The sequence below is a fragment of the Nasonia vitripennis genome, chromosome 3, assembly GCF_009193385.2.
Source record: "Nasonia vitripennis strain AsymCx chromosome 3, Nvit_psr_1.1, whole genome shotgun sequence".
Classification (NCBI taxonomy): domain Eukaryota; kingdom Metazoa; phylum Arthropoda; class Insecta; order Hymenoptera; family Pteromalidae; genus Nasonia; species Nasonia vitripennis.
The window spans coordinates 14,471,990-14,487,308 of record NC_045759.1 but is presented as its reverse complement, the minus strand read 5'-3'; the positions used below and the strand labels follow the sequence as shown (position 1 = coordinate 14,487,308).

Here is a 15,319-nt window from a genome sequence, read left to right as displayed (position 1 = left end):
ACGGCACACTTAAATTATTTTGAATTTGCCGCTTAAAACAAAATGGAGGGAAATTGTGGCAACGTCGCAGATCAAATCGACAGATGAGCGCGAAAAAGTCCGTTTTTCCCGCTGACCGAGAGAGTAAACGGTTACAGTTGCAGCTGCTCGCTTGTGAATGAGAGTGAATTTTATTGAAAAGTTTCCTACTAAAAAGTCTGTTTATTTAGTGAATTCCTAAAGTAAGTACTTACTTTCTGTCAACGATTAATTTTCGTTCGGTATTGACATACAATTACTTAAATTGGTTACAAAGAAACCACTACTATACAGCGCGTAAACAACGTGATGCTAACCATTTCGGAGTCAATCATTTTTTCAATTTGATTAATAGTTATAATGCTGCTTCGATAAAAGCAATTTCTTATTCTTACATAAGTTAGAAATAAAACAAAATGTAATACACATAATAATACATGGTTCAAATATTTTCAATTTTTAAAAACTTTAAAAATGTAAAATTTTATTGTTACAATTTAAGTCGAATTTCAAACCATTTTGCTTAATCAATATACTATAGCAATACTTTTAGTGTTCTAGATGGAGCATCCAATGCTTGTGGATAGTGGTCGAGAGACAGACTCTCAAAATGACGAGCTTGCTACTCCAAGCCGAGCTCAAAAACGTCTTTTTGTGTCATCCATCAATTTCAATAAAAGAAGTCTTAGCAAAGAGGAAAGAGAAAACAGAAGAGATGGGGAGTGCATTTCAGATGCAGAATCTGACTTAGGGCCAATGTCTCCTCTTGCTTTGACAGATCATAGTAGCTGTGATAGTTCACCAGGACGCCAATTTATATCACCCCTCGCAACTCCTGAAAAGTCACCAATGATTCCATTTGCTGGTCATTTGAATCCAAATTGTATATCTCCATTTAGTTCTTTACGAAGGGTAACAAGATCTGCAAGATTTTCTCCAAGGCGAATATTTGCTTCCCCCAAATCGAAATCTTCTTCATCCAGTCAGACTACTCGAGCAGAAAGTAATGTGACAAGTTCAGATGAAAAAGAAGATATGCTTGATGAAGTAGTTCCAGAAACACCTGGAAAGGATTCAGATTTTGATGATCAGCAGTCTTATGTTGCGGAGACACCACAAAAGGAAGAATATATAGAGCAGAGGCTAATCACACCATTAGGATCTGTATGTAAAAATATTCCGATTCCCAGGATACACAGAAGAAAATCTTTAGGTGCTTTAGATTTCGATGAAAGTTCCTCGCCAGAAATTAAGACATGCTCTTTAAAGAGACATATAGAAGATACACCATCTCCTTCTAAATCTAAGTTCCAAAAGACTGATGAATTTACTTTAGCTCCAAGGGCTAGAGCAGCACTATTTCAAGAAAAGAAGGCCACTAATGAAAAAGAAAAGGGATTTACTTTGAATCCAAGATCTTTCTATGGAATCGGTGAGAAATCACGTAAATCTTTTGGACCAGACTGGAGGGAACCTCAACCTGAAGCTAAAAGACGGCGAAGTTTACCAGCATTTAATCATAATTCACACAGGCGAGCAATAAGAAAACCTAAGAAAGGCGAAATAAATTGTGGAGTTGGTCATGGTATTAGAAGACCAAAGCCAAAACGCCAGTCTCTGCATAACGTTACCACGAAAACTGAAAAGCAAAATAAAACTGCTAAAAGTAGTCTTAATGAATCTAAAGAAAATTTGAATCCACAACATGAAACAGAAAAAACTGATCAGAACAAAACTTTAACACCAGAAGTAGATAATAATAAAAAGTTTTTCAAGTCTAAACCAAATCATAATGCAGTTTGCACTGTCAATGATAAAATTAAGTTAAGAATTGCTCTAAATCAAAAAGATGCTGAGCATACTAAAAAAAAAGCAAAGTTAGATAGTATTCCTTTTGACACTGCTGACTTGACTGTTGATGAACCTTATGTTGAAGAACAAACCAAAGTGGCCAGCATTTTAAAAATTTTGGAGGATGATTGGGCAGATGATGATTATGATACAATGGAAACAGCACAGTCTACTTGCTCTAGGATAAATACTCAATCACCCAAAAAATCTAATATACCATTGAAAAATTTAACAATGTCTCCAGGAAGTGAACTTAGTAGTATGACTTCCACTATGAATATTGAAGACGTAGAAAGCAATGCTGATGAAAATTCAGAAAATGTTTTTATGACAACGGAAGTATCTACCCAAAAATTCTATCCTTTATTTACAAAAGGTTACTCATCAAACGTTAATGATCTGTAAGTATATCAAAACATACATTGTATTATTTTTCTATTTCTTTATATATAATGATAAATTTCTTTCAGTGATGGTAACCCTAAGAAACGAAAAAGAAATACATCTTGGCAATTATCATCAAAATCTGGAAATGCTGATAACCAGTATCAAATTGATGCAGGACAAAAGATGTTTGGTGCCACACAATGCAATGAATGCGGAATTATTTATCACATTGGTGATCCAGATGACGAAAATGCTCACTTGAACTATCACAATAGTTTCAAAATTTTGAAATTCCAGGTACTCAAATAGTCTTATTCACACTTATCATAAAACAAAAGTATATGCATGTTTTCTTATGCTGAATTCTTTCTAAATTTTAGGGTTGGAAAAATGAGCGTGTGGTATTTACAGATGCATATTCATCAAGTCGAATAATTTTAGTTGAACCCAAAGATTCCAATTTGTATTGGAAAAAAGTAACTGAAGTATTAGAAGTCGTTGATCGTGATTTAGGACTTTCTGATATGAAACTTTCATTTTACAGAGATAAAAAAGTAATTAAATTACTGTAATATAAAATTATTCATTCAAATTAATTAATTTTATTTATAAAATTATGTATTTTCCATAGGTATATATGTATGTGAGAGATAAGACTATTTTAGGTGTTTTAGTAGCAGAAGTTGTAAAAAGTGCATTTCAAATGATACCAGAGCTTATTGAGTTGAATTGTTGCACTACCGAGTCAACACCAGTAAAATGTGGTGTAAATGTTGTCTGGACAGCAATGAGTCATCGTAGGCAGGGTATTGCCACTAAGCTCGTTGATACATTGAGGTGAGCCCCAATTAGTGTCCTGATTGTATTTAGAATTTATGACTCTATTTTTTTATATTTCAAATTGATACACTGTCTACTTTGTCGATTTCAGAGCAACTTATTATTATGGATACATCATGTCTATAGACGATATAGCTTTTTCTACACCAACACCAAGTGGAAAGCAATTCGCTGAGAAGTATACCAAAACGCGTAATTTTAAGGTTTACTGATTTTGATAGTAGTTCATTTTTACTGTGAAACAATAACCATCATTGATAGTTTGCACACCAAATAAAGTATTTGGTAGCATTTTTTTTTGCCATGAGAGTACTACACTTTTTAAGTTATATTGATGACAGAGTGCCTTACAGAATTTTTGTAAACTTTTTGCAGAATCACACCTTAATGCCATTAGTAAAGTCAATCATTTAGTTTTAAATCTTTTCCGTAAATAAGTTGTATAAATTATTTTTATAGACACTTACTTTAAGAACTCGTAATTAAAGTAGACATAATTAATCAATTTTGAGCAGAAAGATTGTTATCAATTTAATAATTTGCTTATTAAAAAAAAAATAAAATGATATTTCATAATTTATTTCATACTCAAATTTTACCAGTGCTAGAAGCAGTAACATCCACTTACCTTTAATTTCATTTCAAATTTAATATTTTGTAAAAAAAATTAATTTTTTTATATATTAATATGTAATTATATAATTTTTTTACAATCTCGTAATAAAGCTTAAGTTGGTATATTACATACGAAAGTTTCTTTTTTGTCATCTTATAATATGTATTTTATTTTGTACATAGGCGCATAACTTTTAACGCTTATTCTACTCGTATAAAATATTCATTTGTCACTCTCCATTTATCACAGTTTTGCCAACAATCTAATGTTATTGTCAGCAATCGTAATAAAAGTCGTAATACATATTATTTATTCAAACTGAATAATCAGTTAAACTTTTTTTTCGTAATTTCTGTTGAAATTATCGAATATAATTTAAATCGATCTCTTATAAGTTTTACATATTTTTATCATTAAGACCTTTGAATATGATTTCTTTTATAGTAATACCATTAAACTATGATAAACTAAAACTTTGGAAGTATTCATAAATGTGCACATAACGTGACTTACGGAACAGAAAAAATACTTAACAAAAATAAGTATACAAATTAGTTGTAAACACTTTAAACTCTGGTAGTTACCAACGACTACCACCACGTCTGCCTCCACCTCCAAACCCACCGCCTCCATATCCACGACCACCACCACCGCCTCCACTTCTAAATCCACCCCCGCCGCCGCCGCCATATCTTCTACCACCACTTTCTCGGCGATCGCCATCACCTCTTTCTTCATCTCTTTTTTTCTTCATCGCTTCATAACGTTCAGACATACTATAAAGTTCAGTTGGTATTTCCTACAAACACGAAAAATATGGATGTTTATAAATTTACAAAAACAAGATATTGATAATTTTGTATTCATGGCTTTAATGGTCTGTATAATTATTCTTTGAATATATTACCTGTTCAGCTTCTTCTAAAATTTTTATCAATTCCTTGGTTAGCCCCCAGTCGCGACGTGTTACCAGGCTTATGCTTTCGCCTGTTTTGCCTGCTCGACCAGTTCGGCCTACTCGATGAACATATTCTTCAATGTCCCGCGGAAAATCATAGTTAAATACATGTCTAAAAAATATATATGTAAATAATAATTATAATAATAATAATAATGATAATTTGGAAGCATAGACATATGCAATGTTATAGTGTTGAAAGGTAAGCAAAATTACGTTATATCTTCGATGTCTATTCCACGGCTAGCTACATCAGTTGCAAGAAGTATGTTTACATCTCCCGTCTTAATGTCTTCTAAAGCTTGTTCTCTATCAGCCTGCTCACGTCCACCGTGAATACTTTGACATGCAACTCCACTCAGTGCTAGGTCACTTCCAATATCATCAACTTTACACTTTTTACCAAAGAATACAATGACTTTATCACTTGGTGCCATATTGTGAAAAAAATCTTTAAGCTGCGAATAAATAAATAAACCAAAAACTATATTTATATGAATATTAACAAAATTATAATTGTTTAAATGTACAAACCACATCGGTCTTTTCTTCTTCATCAACGATCCAAATTTTTTGAGTAACGGAATGAACAGCTTTCAAATCGAGAGATCCAACACAAACCGTGATTGGACTTTTCATGTAAGACTCAGCCAATCTTCTTACGCCTGGCGGCCAAGTGGCGCTGTTTCAAAAGATTGAATATTATTTCAGAATCATGATTTTTTTATATATAACAAAGATTTCTATATTCCGATATAAACCTCGTCATTACAGTTTGTCTGTCAGGTCTAATATCAAGCAATGATTTTCTTATTTGTGGTTCAAATCCCATGTCTAACATTCTATCAGCCTCATCTAAGACTAGATACGAAACGCACTTTACATCCAGTACTTCAGTCTGTATTAAATCATTCAGTCTTCCTGGCGTAGCAATTACTATTTCCACTCCTTTGGAAACTATATTCATTTGTTTTTTCCGATCTCCTCCTCCATACACGCAAACGCTAAAAATAACAAACATAATCTAATAAAAAGAACGATTATTAATAAAAATTATAAAAATTACTTTTTTGTAACTCACGCCTTAATTCCATGGTAATAATACTTATTAACTTCTTTTTCAATTTGTAAAGCTAATTCACGCGTTGGTGCCATTACTAATACAGTAGGACCACTCCTTTCTGAACGTGGAGTATCTTGATTATCAATATGAATTAAAGCTGGTAGTAAAAATGCTAGTGTTTTGCCTGAAAATCAAAGATATAAAAAATACAGATTAATAATAGTACTCCTTGCTTGTAATTATTTGTTATAAATAAATGTTAATAAAAAAGACCTTACCAGTGCCAGTCTGTGCTATTCCAATCATATCTTTTCCACTAAGAAGAATTGGCCATGCTTGACACTGAATTGGGCTGGGTTTTTCAAAATTCTGCTTTCTAATTTCTACTAATATATCTGGATAATTCTACATAGGAATAAATAGTAAAAACATATTTAGAAAACTTTCTCAGTATAAATAAAAATAAAAATAATTCTAATAAACTTGTATACCCTAAAAGCTTGTTCAAACGTTTGAACTGGATTAGGAATTTTATATTCCTCAGAGTCTGCTTGTGACGGGTCTATGTCAAAAGTATGATCTACACTGATGTCATTATTATCTTTTCTGATTTTTTCTACTTCAGTTTTTGATAACCTAGCTACTTCGGGATCTTCTATGTAGAAGTTCTTTTTAATACTACCATACTTTTCCCATTTTTGTGCTTGGTATTGATCCTAAAATAATTATATCGTATATTATCAATTAAATAATTATTATAAATGCAATTGTAATCTTTTTAAAAAAGTATCAATAGTTTTTACATGTTCTTTTGCAGCTGCATCCCAGTCAATAGGAGCACTTCTTCTATCATCATTTCTAACATTGTTACCTTCTTGTAAATTCATAGTATTGATTGTAAAAGGTCGATCTGGTCGTTGATCGGATAATAATTCATCTATAAGAGTTTTCACTTGATCTTGTGCATCTTTAGTACCACTTACTATAACTGCTGTGGCATCTCCATTGACACAATCTTTATTTATCTACATTTAAAGGCATTAAGAATATTTATTTTGGAAAAATTGATAATGCAAACTACTTGTTATTTCTTTAGTGTAGATATAAACAAATACCTTTATTTTTGCGCCAGTTTGTGCTTCTAATTCACGAATTTTACTACCTCCTTTTCCTATCACTTTTCCTAATTTGGAAGTTTCAACAAAAAAAGTTGTTCTTTCATCATCTTCTTCATTTGAATTTCTATTATAATCTTGTTCCCTCCTTCCATCTCGATCACCTCGATTAGAACCTCTACTCCTGTCCCTGTTATTATAGCGACCATTGTTGCGATGATCATCTCTTGGCTTTCTAAAATTGTTTCCATTTCTTTGTTCATAGCCACCTTGTTGGTAACTATTTGAACTTTGGGCTTGATATGTTTGTTGTGATGAATCATCATCCCAATCCTCATCCATCCTATAAGATAAAATGTTATACTTTAACTATTATGGTCTTAAAAACTACAATTTGACACACTAAACAAAAGTTATTAGCATAAATTTAATCAGCTATCAAAATGTGAATTTTAAATATTACATCAGGTTACATAAGAATATGCATTAAATAATTCTATGAGGTATGACGTAATGATAGAATATACAATCATATGTAAATTTGAAATAGTCCGTTGATTAAATTGTTAAAAAATATATTTATACTAAGCAAACAATCAATAATAAGGCATTCATTTTGTTATTAATCAGTGAAAATAAAGTTAAAACATTTGAAATAGAAAAAAAGCTGAACAATGCGTCCCTTCAAATCGTATCGTGGCTACTTCTAAGAAAACACACTCTTAGATATATTTAAAGAAACGAAATCTAACACCTTGAGACAAAGAAAGACTTTTTGCTCGACTACTAATTCTACGTTATACCTAACCAAAAGTGTAAAAATGCTTTCGATTATTCGACAGATTGGCAAGTGCACACGAGAATTCGCGGAAGTCGAAAAGAATTGTCTGTTTATGTTTACTAGATATCTTTGAAGGTCAATGTCACAAGTACTTAGTACAAGAAGATTTTAGCCGAAAGTATGCTTACCAGCGATTTCTCGTATACATGTAAAACGATAAAAGAAAGGTGACTTACTTTGCAAACTGCGTATACTTTGTATTCTTTAACGTTCAAACGTAACACTTTTCTTTTTTCTTCAATTTTCAGCGCCCTGCGCCTTGCTTTTCACGTGAGAAGACCGGAACAAAAACGAAAGTCGGCCTCTCTGGCTTTTACGCACAGAGATATGAACCAGTCTAAACTAAACCTCACATGCGATAAGTGCGCCGGGCGCCGAGCATCAGTTAAACTGTTCAACAATACTTAGTATTTTCAGCGGTGTTGCCACATCTATTATATATATGCTTTCTTGTGCGGTTAGCCAACGGTTAGTGGCAATTCAAATTATTACTCCGATTTACCTAATAACCAAAATGCAGCCATTTCTATCGCATTTCGATTTCAAAGCTAATTTTACTGGACTATTAAGTAGTTTTTGGTGATGCACATTTTTACGTGCAGCAACATGTTCTGTACTACTTATAGCGTGAACATTTTAAATACACATCAGGAGAATTACTAAGGATTTTTAGCATAAGATAAAGTACTAGAATAAATTACAAGTAGCTTAGTATATTTCAATTTGAAAATAATTCTAAAATCATACAATATTTACAGGAAGAATTGGATATTAATATCACACATCTTTATGCGCGAACAAGATTGTCCGGGTATGTACGTATTTTTCCTTATTAGCAATATTATTGATATAGCAATTACGTATAATAAGTTTTTCACTGCATTTAATAAAATGTTTATATAAATATTATCAATGGCACCAGAATGCTAAAGTTTGACATTATAAACAGGCATTATAATTATGCATTCATTTGTAATAGTTTAAAATTACGAGTACACTTTGCAAAAGGTTATAACGGCATTAAATACATTTGTATTATATAATTGAAATACAAATTTACATACATACATGTATTGTACGTTAATTTTACTTGTCAATAGTATAAAATTATTTAAATAACTTTACTAAAATCGTTGACTTAAAATTACGTCTGCACGTTTATCACATAGTTAAAAACTATATCAATAGCAAATTTAATAGAAATTCATAGCATTTTCCCTTATTATGTATGTATGTATGTACATTACACATATAAAAAATACTAAGACTTAGGCTTACAGAGTTCAAATTCATACATTCTAAAATAATGTATCCATTATCTTACATTACTCTCAAATATATCTCCTTCATCCCATAACTGATTTTCCAAAACAGCTTCTTCAGTCAGTATTCTGAAATAAAAAAAAATTTTATGAATTATTTTATGGTCTTATAATAGATTTTAGTAGGTGCAATTAGTAGTATACGTATACTGCAACCGATACAAGTTAAATATGTTAATTATATACATATATTATTATTACTGTTATCATTTAACTCTTTGGTTCATTTTTAAATTATTAAACTTTAAAATAGTATATTACGATACAAGTGGCGTATACAAAAATAATAGGAATTATTAATTATCAATGGCTTAAGAATAAGTTGTTTTTAAATAAAAGTTTTCTGAGATTTGTGTGTGATACTTACAAAAAGTTTGTGTGTCATAAATGTATGTATTGCATTCAAATTCATATTAAAAAAAAAATGATTTGCGATAAGATTTAAATAAAACAATAACTTCAAAAAAAAAGCAAGAATGAAGCTGTTATTTAGGCATGGGTTTGAATTTTAGTACTGGTGATGCTGGTTATGCAAAGGTGTTAAAAATAAATAATTAGAACGTTGTAAATTGGCCCTAGAAAGCAGAAGCATTGTAATAATTCAGTAGATTTTCAATTATTAGAAACAACTAGGATTCTCCTAGACTTTAAAATAATCGTACGTCTACTGTTTTTAGCACATCACAATGTTATATTATTAAGTTGTTATGCAAGCTCCAAAAAAGAAAAAAGAAAAATTATGCATTACTTTACAATCAGCAGCTTGTATGTTGGACACCCTGTAAAAATATGCATCAGCTTTTGTAACTAAATTCATTGAAAGCTTTATTTTTTGCCACTCGTCTATTTTTATTGCACTACTTCTAGTGGCCTAGGGATTAGTGCAAATAATATTCTTGGGTGCATTATAAATATATTTTTTCAAACTCTACTCACCTATACTTAGCATTGTGTTTTGCAATGCGTTTTCTTCTCAGATAGACCAAAAATAAAGCTATGATTCCTAAAATCGATATGACAATACCACCAATGTCTATAATGAATTAGCAATACCCATTATTCAACACATATAAAAAGAAACAACTTTTTTTAATAAGCAAAATCTCAACAATTAAGCTGGAAGCAATTTACTTACATATTCCTTTATATAAAACTGCCTCATACTGATGTTTTGTTAGGCAATTACGCAATTCACCAACTGTCCCATTTACTTGGGGACATTGTATATCGAGTATTTCACAGAAGAGAGGTAGTAAATCTACATTGTCAAAAGGAGGTACTTTACATTCTGGTAAAAATGCAGGTCCAACACCAAAGAAAAATGGATGCATTTCGGTGGCATTATTATCATAGCCGTGAAAACCAAACTCAGATTTTTCATTAACTGAAAGAATTTTTGTGAGTTACTTTGAAATGTTTACACAAAAAGTTAAGGTAGATTCATTAATTTAGAACTTCACACTTACTTGTAATATTAAACTCTTTTTCATACCAAGGAAAACTGTAATAAAGACCTTCAAAAGAGTATCCTACTTTGGCTATTACAACCATAGGTCCTATTCTTGGATTTTTAGAAAAATGATACCGTGCAGGTATCTCATTATTTAGGTAAACATCAAATTCTTTTGTATGTTCTGATGCTTTCTTTAATTTATTATATATTTCATTTTCTTTGCCTAAACAAGCATGCAACCCAATTAATACAAAATAAGATGTACCAAACTTAATAATGATTAAGATTTAATCTTACCTGGATTAGGAAATATACTGATTACAGGAGATAATCCTGCAGTTTTATAATCTGCTGGGTTGATGTAATTAGTTAAATTAACTATCCTATCTAATGTCACAGTAGCCATTCCATGATCACTTAAATGTACAACATTTACATCAGTCAAACATTTCTCCTTGAGTTTATCATGAAGATATTTTGTAACATAGTCTAGTTTTTTCAAAACTTCATTAAAACGAGGATGGTTAATACCGATTCCATGACCATGGAAATCTGGTTCTTCAATGTACATCATTCCAAAGTTGATTGGAGTTTTTGGGTGATTGAACCAAGATAGAAGTTGGTCCACCCTCTCTGTCCATGGGACAGACATGTTCCATGGCTATATAAAAACAAAATTATTATAAAAACCAATGGAGTTAAAAACAATTACAATTTGTAAGTTGCAATTGAAACTTACAACTGTAAAGGTGCTGTGAGTTCCATGATATTTAAAGTTACTACCAGGCCACATCATGACACCGCTGTATCTACCCTCCCCTCCAATTTCATTAAGCGTCTGAAATAGTTAAATTATAATGATGCAGTTTTAAATTATGTGATTCATATTTTACAAAAGAATTGTTAATCACTAACCCAAATTGGATTAATATCATTATTATAATGAAACAGTTCGTCAGAGTATTTAACAGTTCTGTTTGTTTTGGGATCGTAAAATTCGCTATCCACTACTCCATGTGACTCCACAAATAATCCAGTAGATATGGTGTGGTGATTTGGGAAAGTTTTCGTTACAAAAACATTTCTCATGTAATCTGCATGAGTCCCTTTTAGTTTCAGTTGCTTGAGGAAAGGTGTAAAATCCCTTTCAAAGTAGTCATATCTATAAAAAGAGAAAAATCTGAATTTGAGTATCATAGAAATTGTTATTTAGCAGACTTATGTAAGACTAAGCTCCATGAAATTTCAAAATGTTTTCCAGGTAGCAATTTTGTAAAAAGGTTTGATTAGTTACATAATTTAACGTTGGCAATTTTTTATGTCTGTATATTACTGCTCATCGAAGAAAAGCAGTACTCAATGCTTGATGAGCACTTTGTAAATCCAACATTTATTTTAAATCAAATTAAAACTTGATCAAACTCAAGAATGATGCCTTTGTATCAAAACACAAAAATACGTTCAGATTGAAGCTTGTGCAATTATAGGAACATCATCGCGATCTAATTATAAGCATGTAAATTTAAAGCTAACATTGCTCAATCCCGTTTCCACCCTGCCAATTAAAACAGCGGATCGAGTCGTCCCCTCGACAAACACGATCCGATATTAATTCTCCTGCGAATAAAACGCAATTTAATAAAAGCTCCTATCTCTCGTCAAATTTACTTTTCTTATCTGTTCGATAGCAGGTATATAATACCCAAGAATGCGAGTATCGCGTTACCCATTGTGTGCGGCACAACAATAAACGACAACCCCCTTCTCGTTTTCTTCGCGACCGCGTGAAACAAATGCACGCGCAGAGAAATCAACAACGGCTTACGTAACAACAGTTAATTAACAAAGCAAACACGCAGAGTTCAACATACCGAAATGCATCGTAGGATATGACCAGTAGCCTCGGGGGTCGTAGCGGTGGAGGTTTGGCCTCGACCTCGGCTCCCGCCGTCAGTATCAGGGCCAAAAGACTCCACAGCAGCATCGTAGCCATCTCCTCGCGATTCGCGTACTCACCACTATCTTCTCGCTCTCAGGACTCCGACGGCTATATATAAACAAACAAGCAGACGCTCGCTAGTGCGTCATGACGACGAGGATAAGCGTTTTCTAATGCGCTCCGATCTCCGAATCAGCAGTTTCCCGGCTACGGGCGACATAGCGACTGACGACAGCCACGCGAAGTTTAACCTCTGAAGCCGCCCCCCCCCCCCTACTCCAGCCTATAAAAGTATATTTTTTGTAATAATAAAAATACTGACCGATGTATTTTAATTAGCTCTATCCAAAAACATCGCCAGATTAAACTGCTCCACCTTATATTTCTAATGAAAAATCAATAAAGATTTGGGAAAAAAAATAAATTATCTTAATTTTGATACAGCCATATCTTTTTAAATAAAAGATATTTCAAACTGCTCTACATCTATATAATACTGCTCCATAGTAATTTTTATCGGCTCCGCTATAGTTAACTGCAAAATAAGTAAAATTCATTCTGTCAGAAATGAGCTGACTGAAGCTCGTAGCGCGCAGGCGCGGATCTCATTCATTGCCGTATTGCCGGGATAAAGTTTAAATTAAGGTAAAGAATTCATGTGTTACAAACTAAGTTTCTAACGAAATACATTTTTTTATTATTATTTATTGTCAATGGTGTTTAATGAAAACGTATTTTATTTTAGATTCTGCCTTAGGTGCCACTGTATTAACTATAAGAAGGAGATTTTTAGTCAAATAATCTGTGATAATCTAAGAAATAGCGATGGTAGTTTTATAATACTAATAGGTAGTGAGAAAGAGTTGATTCTGGCACGCGTGTGAGGCTGCTAGTCAAACGAGTGGGAGAGTTATCTTTCGCACGTGCATCAAATATTGTTTTTCAATTCAGGGTGTGTAAACTGCGTCTAAAAATTCGTATGACGCGTAAAGCGGCACTTGATACACACTGCATCGAAAAGTAAAAGTATATATTTTCAAGTTTACTAATATCAATACAGTAAAATAAATTTATTCAACTTCAAATTTCCATAACTTAGAGAAGATCCTGATCTAATTATCCGCGCGAATCACTGTTCCAAAAATAAAACCACTTCAGCGCCGGGATATCCTCGCAGGAGGTGTACACGTCGCTTTTGGAGTCCTCGATTCGGCGCTCATTTAAATGCAAACTTGTACGGAAACACGCGAAAAACCAAGAGACGAACTATTTTCCCGAAGAAAGACAATAGCGTGTAGTGTATGTAAGGGGCTGATTATGACTCGGCTCGTTGCGACGTCTATTCTTTCGCTATATCGAGCATGCGCGAATCAGCAGGGGATCTCGATCAGGACACGGATCGTTTCTGGAATCCCTGCGGTACATGCTCCAAGCTCCGAAAGAAATATATTTATAGGTTATAAGTACTTAGCTTGTGTATTAAGATTGTGGGTTAGCGTCAGTACCTATAGATGGCCCTGGGGGTCACAAATACTCGAAAAAAAGGAAATATGTGTTCGAGTACTTATGAAACGTAAGAATATTTTTACAAAATCATTAAGTACTTGTATTAAGTTACTTGGTTCATTTATTTTCCATCTCAGTTACCTACACTATTTACTAAACTGTTTAATCTTGTCATATAAATTAATTGTTCACCTTGAAATTAATTCAAACTTTATCCCAACAATGCGGCAATGAATGAGATCCGCGCCTGCGCGCTACGCGCTTCAGTCAGCTCATTTCTGACAAAATGAATTTTACTTATTTTGCAGTTAACTATAGCGGAGCCGATAAAAATTACTATGGAGCAGTATTATATGGATGTAGAGCAGTTTGGAGCAGTTTGGAGCAGTTTGAAATATTGTTTATTTAAAAAGATTTGGCTGTATCAAAATTAAGATAATTTATTTTTTTTTCCAAATCTTTATTGTTTTTTCATTAGAAATATAAGGTGGAGCAGTTTAATCTGGCGATGTTTTTGGATAGAGCTAATTAAAATACATCGGTCAGTATTTTTATTATTACAAAAAATATACTTTTATAGGCTGGGGTAGGGGGTGAAGCCGCCTCGCCGTTGCGCGCATATTATTATAGATATAGCTATACAATGCTGGCTTACCTATATACATATGCCCAAGTCATATGATTCTCTCGCTCAGCGCTATATATATATATATATATATGGATGCACCACGCGATATAAGTATACCTATAGGTGAACGCGCGCACGTAAATGACTGGATATATACTTATATACTTATATATGCTCTGAAGGACTACTAGTTTGAAACTCAACGCGCTTAAAAGTCGCAAACTTTCGAATTCGTGTGTACTGATTCAGGTGATGTCGAAAAATCAATGAATGTATAAGTAGTGTGTAAAGTATAGAATTTTATCTCGGCGAGCAAACAACTAAACGGCGATCGGTTATATATTATGCTCATTATGCGCGCGCGACTGCTCGTCTATGCGATAAAAAGCAGGTGTCCACTCAGGACATGAATTATTGTCGCGAAATTTCAGTGGTAGATTATTTTTTACTTTCTTTACAGCTGACATTCTTAATTGTATTCAATTTTTGAGCAAATAGGCAGCATATAAGTAGTTTATATCGACATTTTTGTTAATATTAAATATAGGTATATTCTACATCCTATTAAAATGGAGCGCAAGTTCTTGGTAGAAAATTGACCCTATTTCTGGGCAGAATTTCTGGCCAACACGCGTTAAAATGAGGTTTGTCTGAATAATTAGTGGAAATACTCTGAAGCGAATTTCCGATAGTACCTTATTTTTAAAAAATTCGACCAGAAATTCTGCCCAGAAATAGGGTCAATTTTTAAAAATTTCTATGATATATTCAAACCAACTTAT

The 15,319-nt window shown here is 32.7% G+C and overlaps 3 protein-coding genes across 7 annotated transcripts; 1 reads left to right on the top strand and 2 right to left on the bottom strand.

Annotated features, from left to right (window-relative positions):
• The first annotated feature begins 89 nt into the window (after positions 1 to 89).
• Positions 90 to 3,839, top strand: LOC100118469 (N-acetyltransferase ESCO2). Its single transcript, XM_001602380.5, has 6 exons — positions 90 to 221; positions 572 to 2,270; positions 2,340 to 2,553; positions 2,637 to 2,810; positions 2,888 to 3,093; positions 3,188 to 3,839. The coding sequence occupies exons 2-6, from the start codon at positions 580 to 582 to the stop codon at positions 3,306 to 3,308; spliced, it is 2,406 nt and encodes an 801-aa protein (XP_001602430.1). The 5' UTR covers positions 90 to 221; positions 572 to 579; the 3' UTR covers positions 3,309 to 3,839.
• A 10-nt stretch (positions 3,840 to 3,849) lies between these two features.
• LOC100118431 (probable ATP-dependent RNA helicase DDX43) lies at positions 3,850 to 8,086 on the bottom strand. Of its 3 annotated transcripts, none has more exons than XM_001602347.6 (11): positions 7,866 to 8,086; positions 6,849 to 7,191; positions 6,537 to 6,758; positions 6,225 to 6,449; positions 6,012 to 6,138; positions 5,752 to 5,917; positions 5,432 to 5,674; positions 5,205 to 5,352; positions 4,887 to 5,128; positions 4,620 to 4,782; positions 3,850 to 4,511 (listed from the first exon to the last, which is right to left on the bottom strand). In XM_001602347.6, exons 2-11 carry the CDS (start codon positions 7,188 to 7,190, stop codon positions 4,293 to 4,295), a joined length of 2,097 nt encoding a protein of 698 aa, XP_001602397.2. In that variant the 5' UTR covers position 7,191; positions 7,866 to 8,086; the 3' UTR covers positions 3,850 to 4,292. The 3 variants fall into 3 exon arrangements, with proteins under 3 accessions (XP_001602397.2, XP_008204594.1, XP_008204593.1); XM_008206372.4 differs by lacking the exon at positions 7,866 to 8,086 and adding an exon at positions 7,652 to 7,796; XM_008206371.4 differs by lacking the exon at positions 7,866 to 8,086 and adding an exon at positions 7,531 to 7,648.
• A 296-nt stretch (positions 8,087 to 8,382) lies between these two features.
• Positions 8,383 to 12,658, bottom strand: LOC100118394 (bis(5'-adenosyl)-triphosphatase enpp4). Of its 3 annotated transcripts, XM_008206369.3 has the most exons (9): positions 12,336 to 12,630; positions 11,380 to 11,626; positions 11,204 to 11,302; positions 10,762 to 11,125; positions 10,478 to 10,687; positions 10,147 to 10,395; positions 9,948 to 10,044; positions 9,760 to 9,790; positions 8,383 to 9,080 (listed from the first exon to the last, which is right to left on the bottom strand). In XM_008206369.3, exons 1-9 carry the CDS (start codon positions 12,455 to 12,457, stop codon positions 9,069 to 9,071), a joined length of 1,431 nt encoding a protein of 476 aa, XP_008204591.2. In that variant the 5' UTR covers positions 12,458 to 12,630; the 3' UTR covers positions 8,383 to 9,068. The 3 variants fall into 3 exon arrangements, with proteins under 3 accessions (XP_008204591.2, XP_001602371.1, XP_008204592.1); XM_001602321.5 differs by lacking the exon at positions 9,760 to 9,790; XM_008206370.3 differs by lacking the exons at positions 9,760 to 9,790; positions 9,948 to 10,044 and having other exon boundaries at positions 12,336 to 12,658.
• Between the last annotated feature and the right edge of the window lie 2,661 nt (positions 12,659 to 15,319).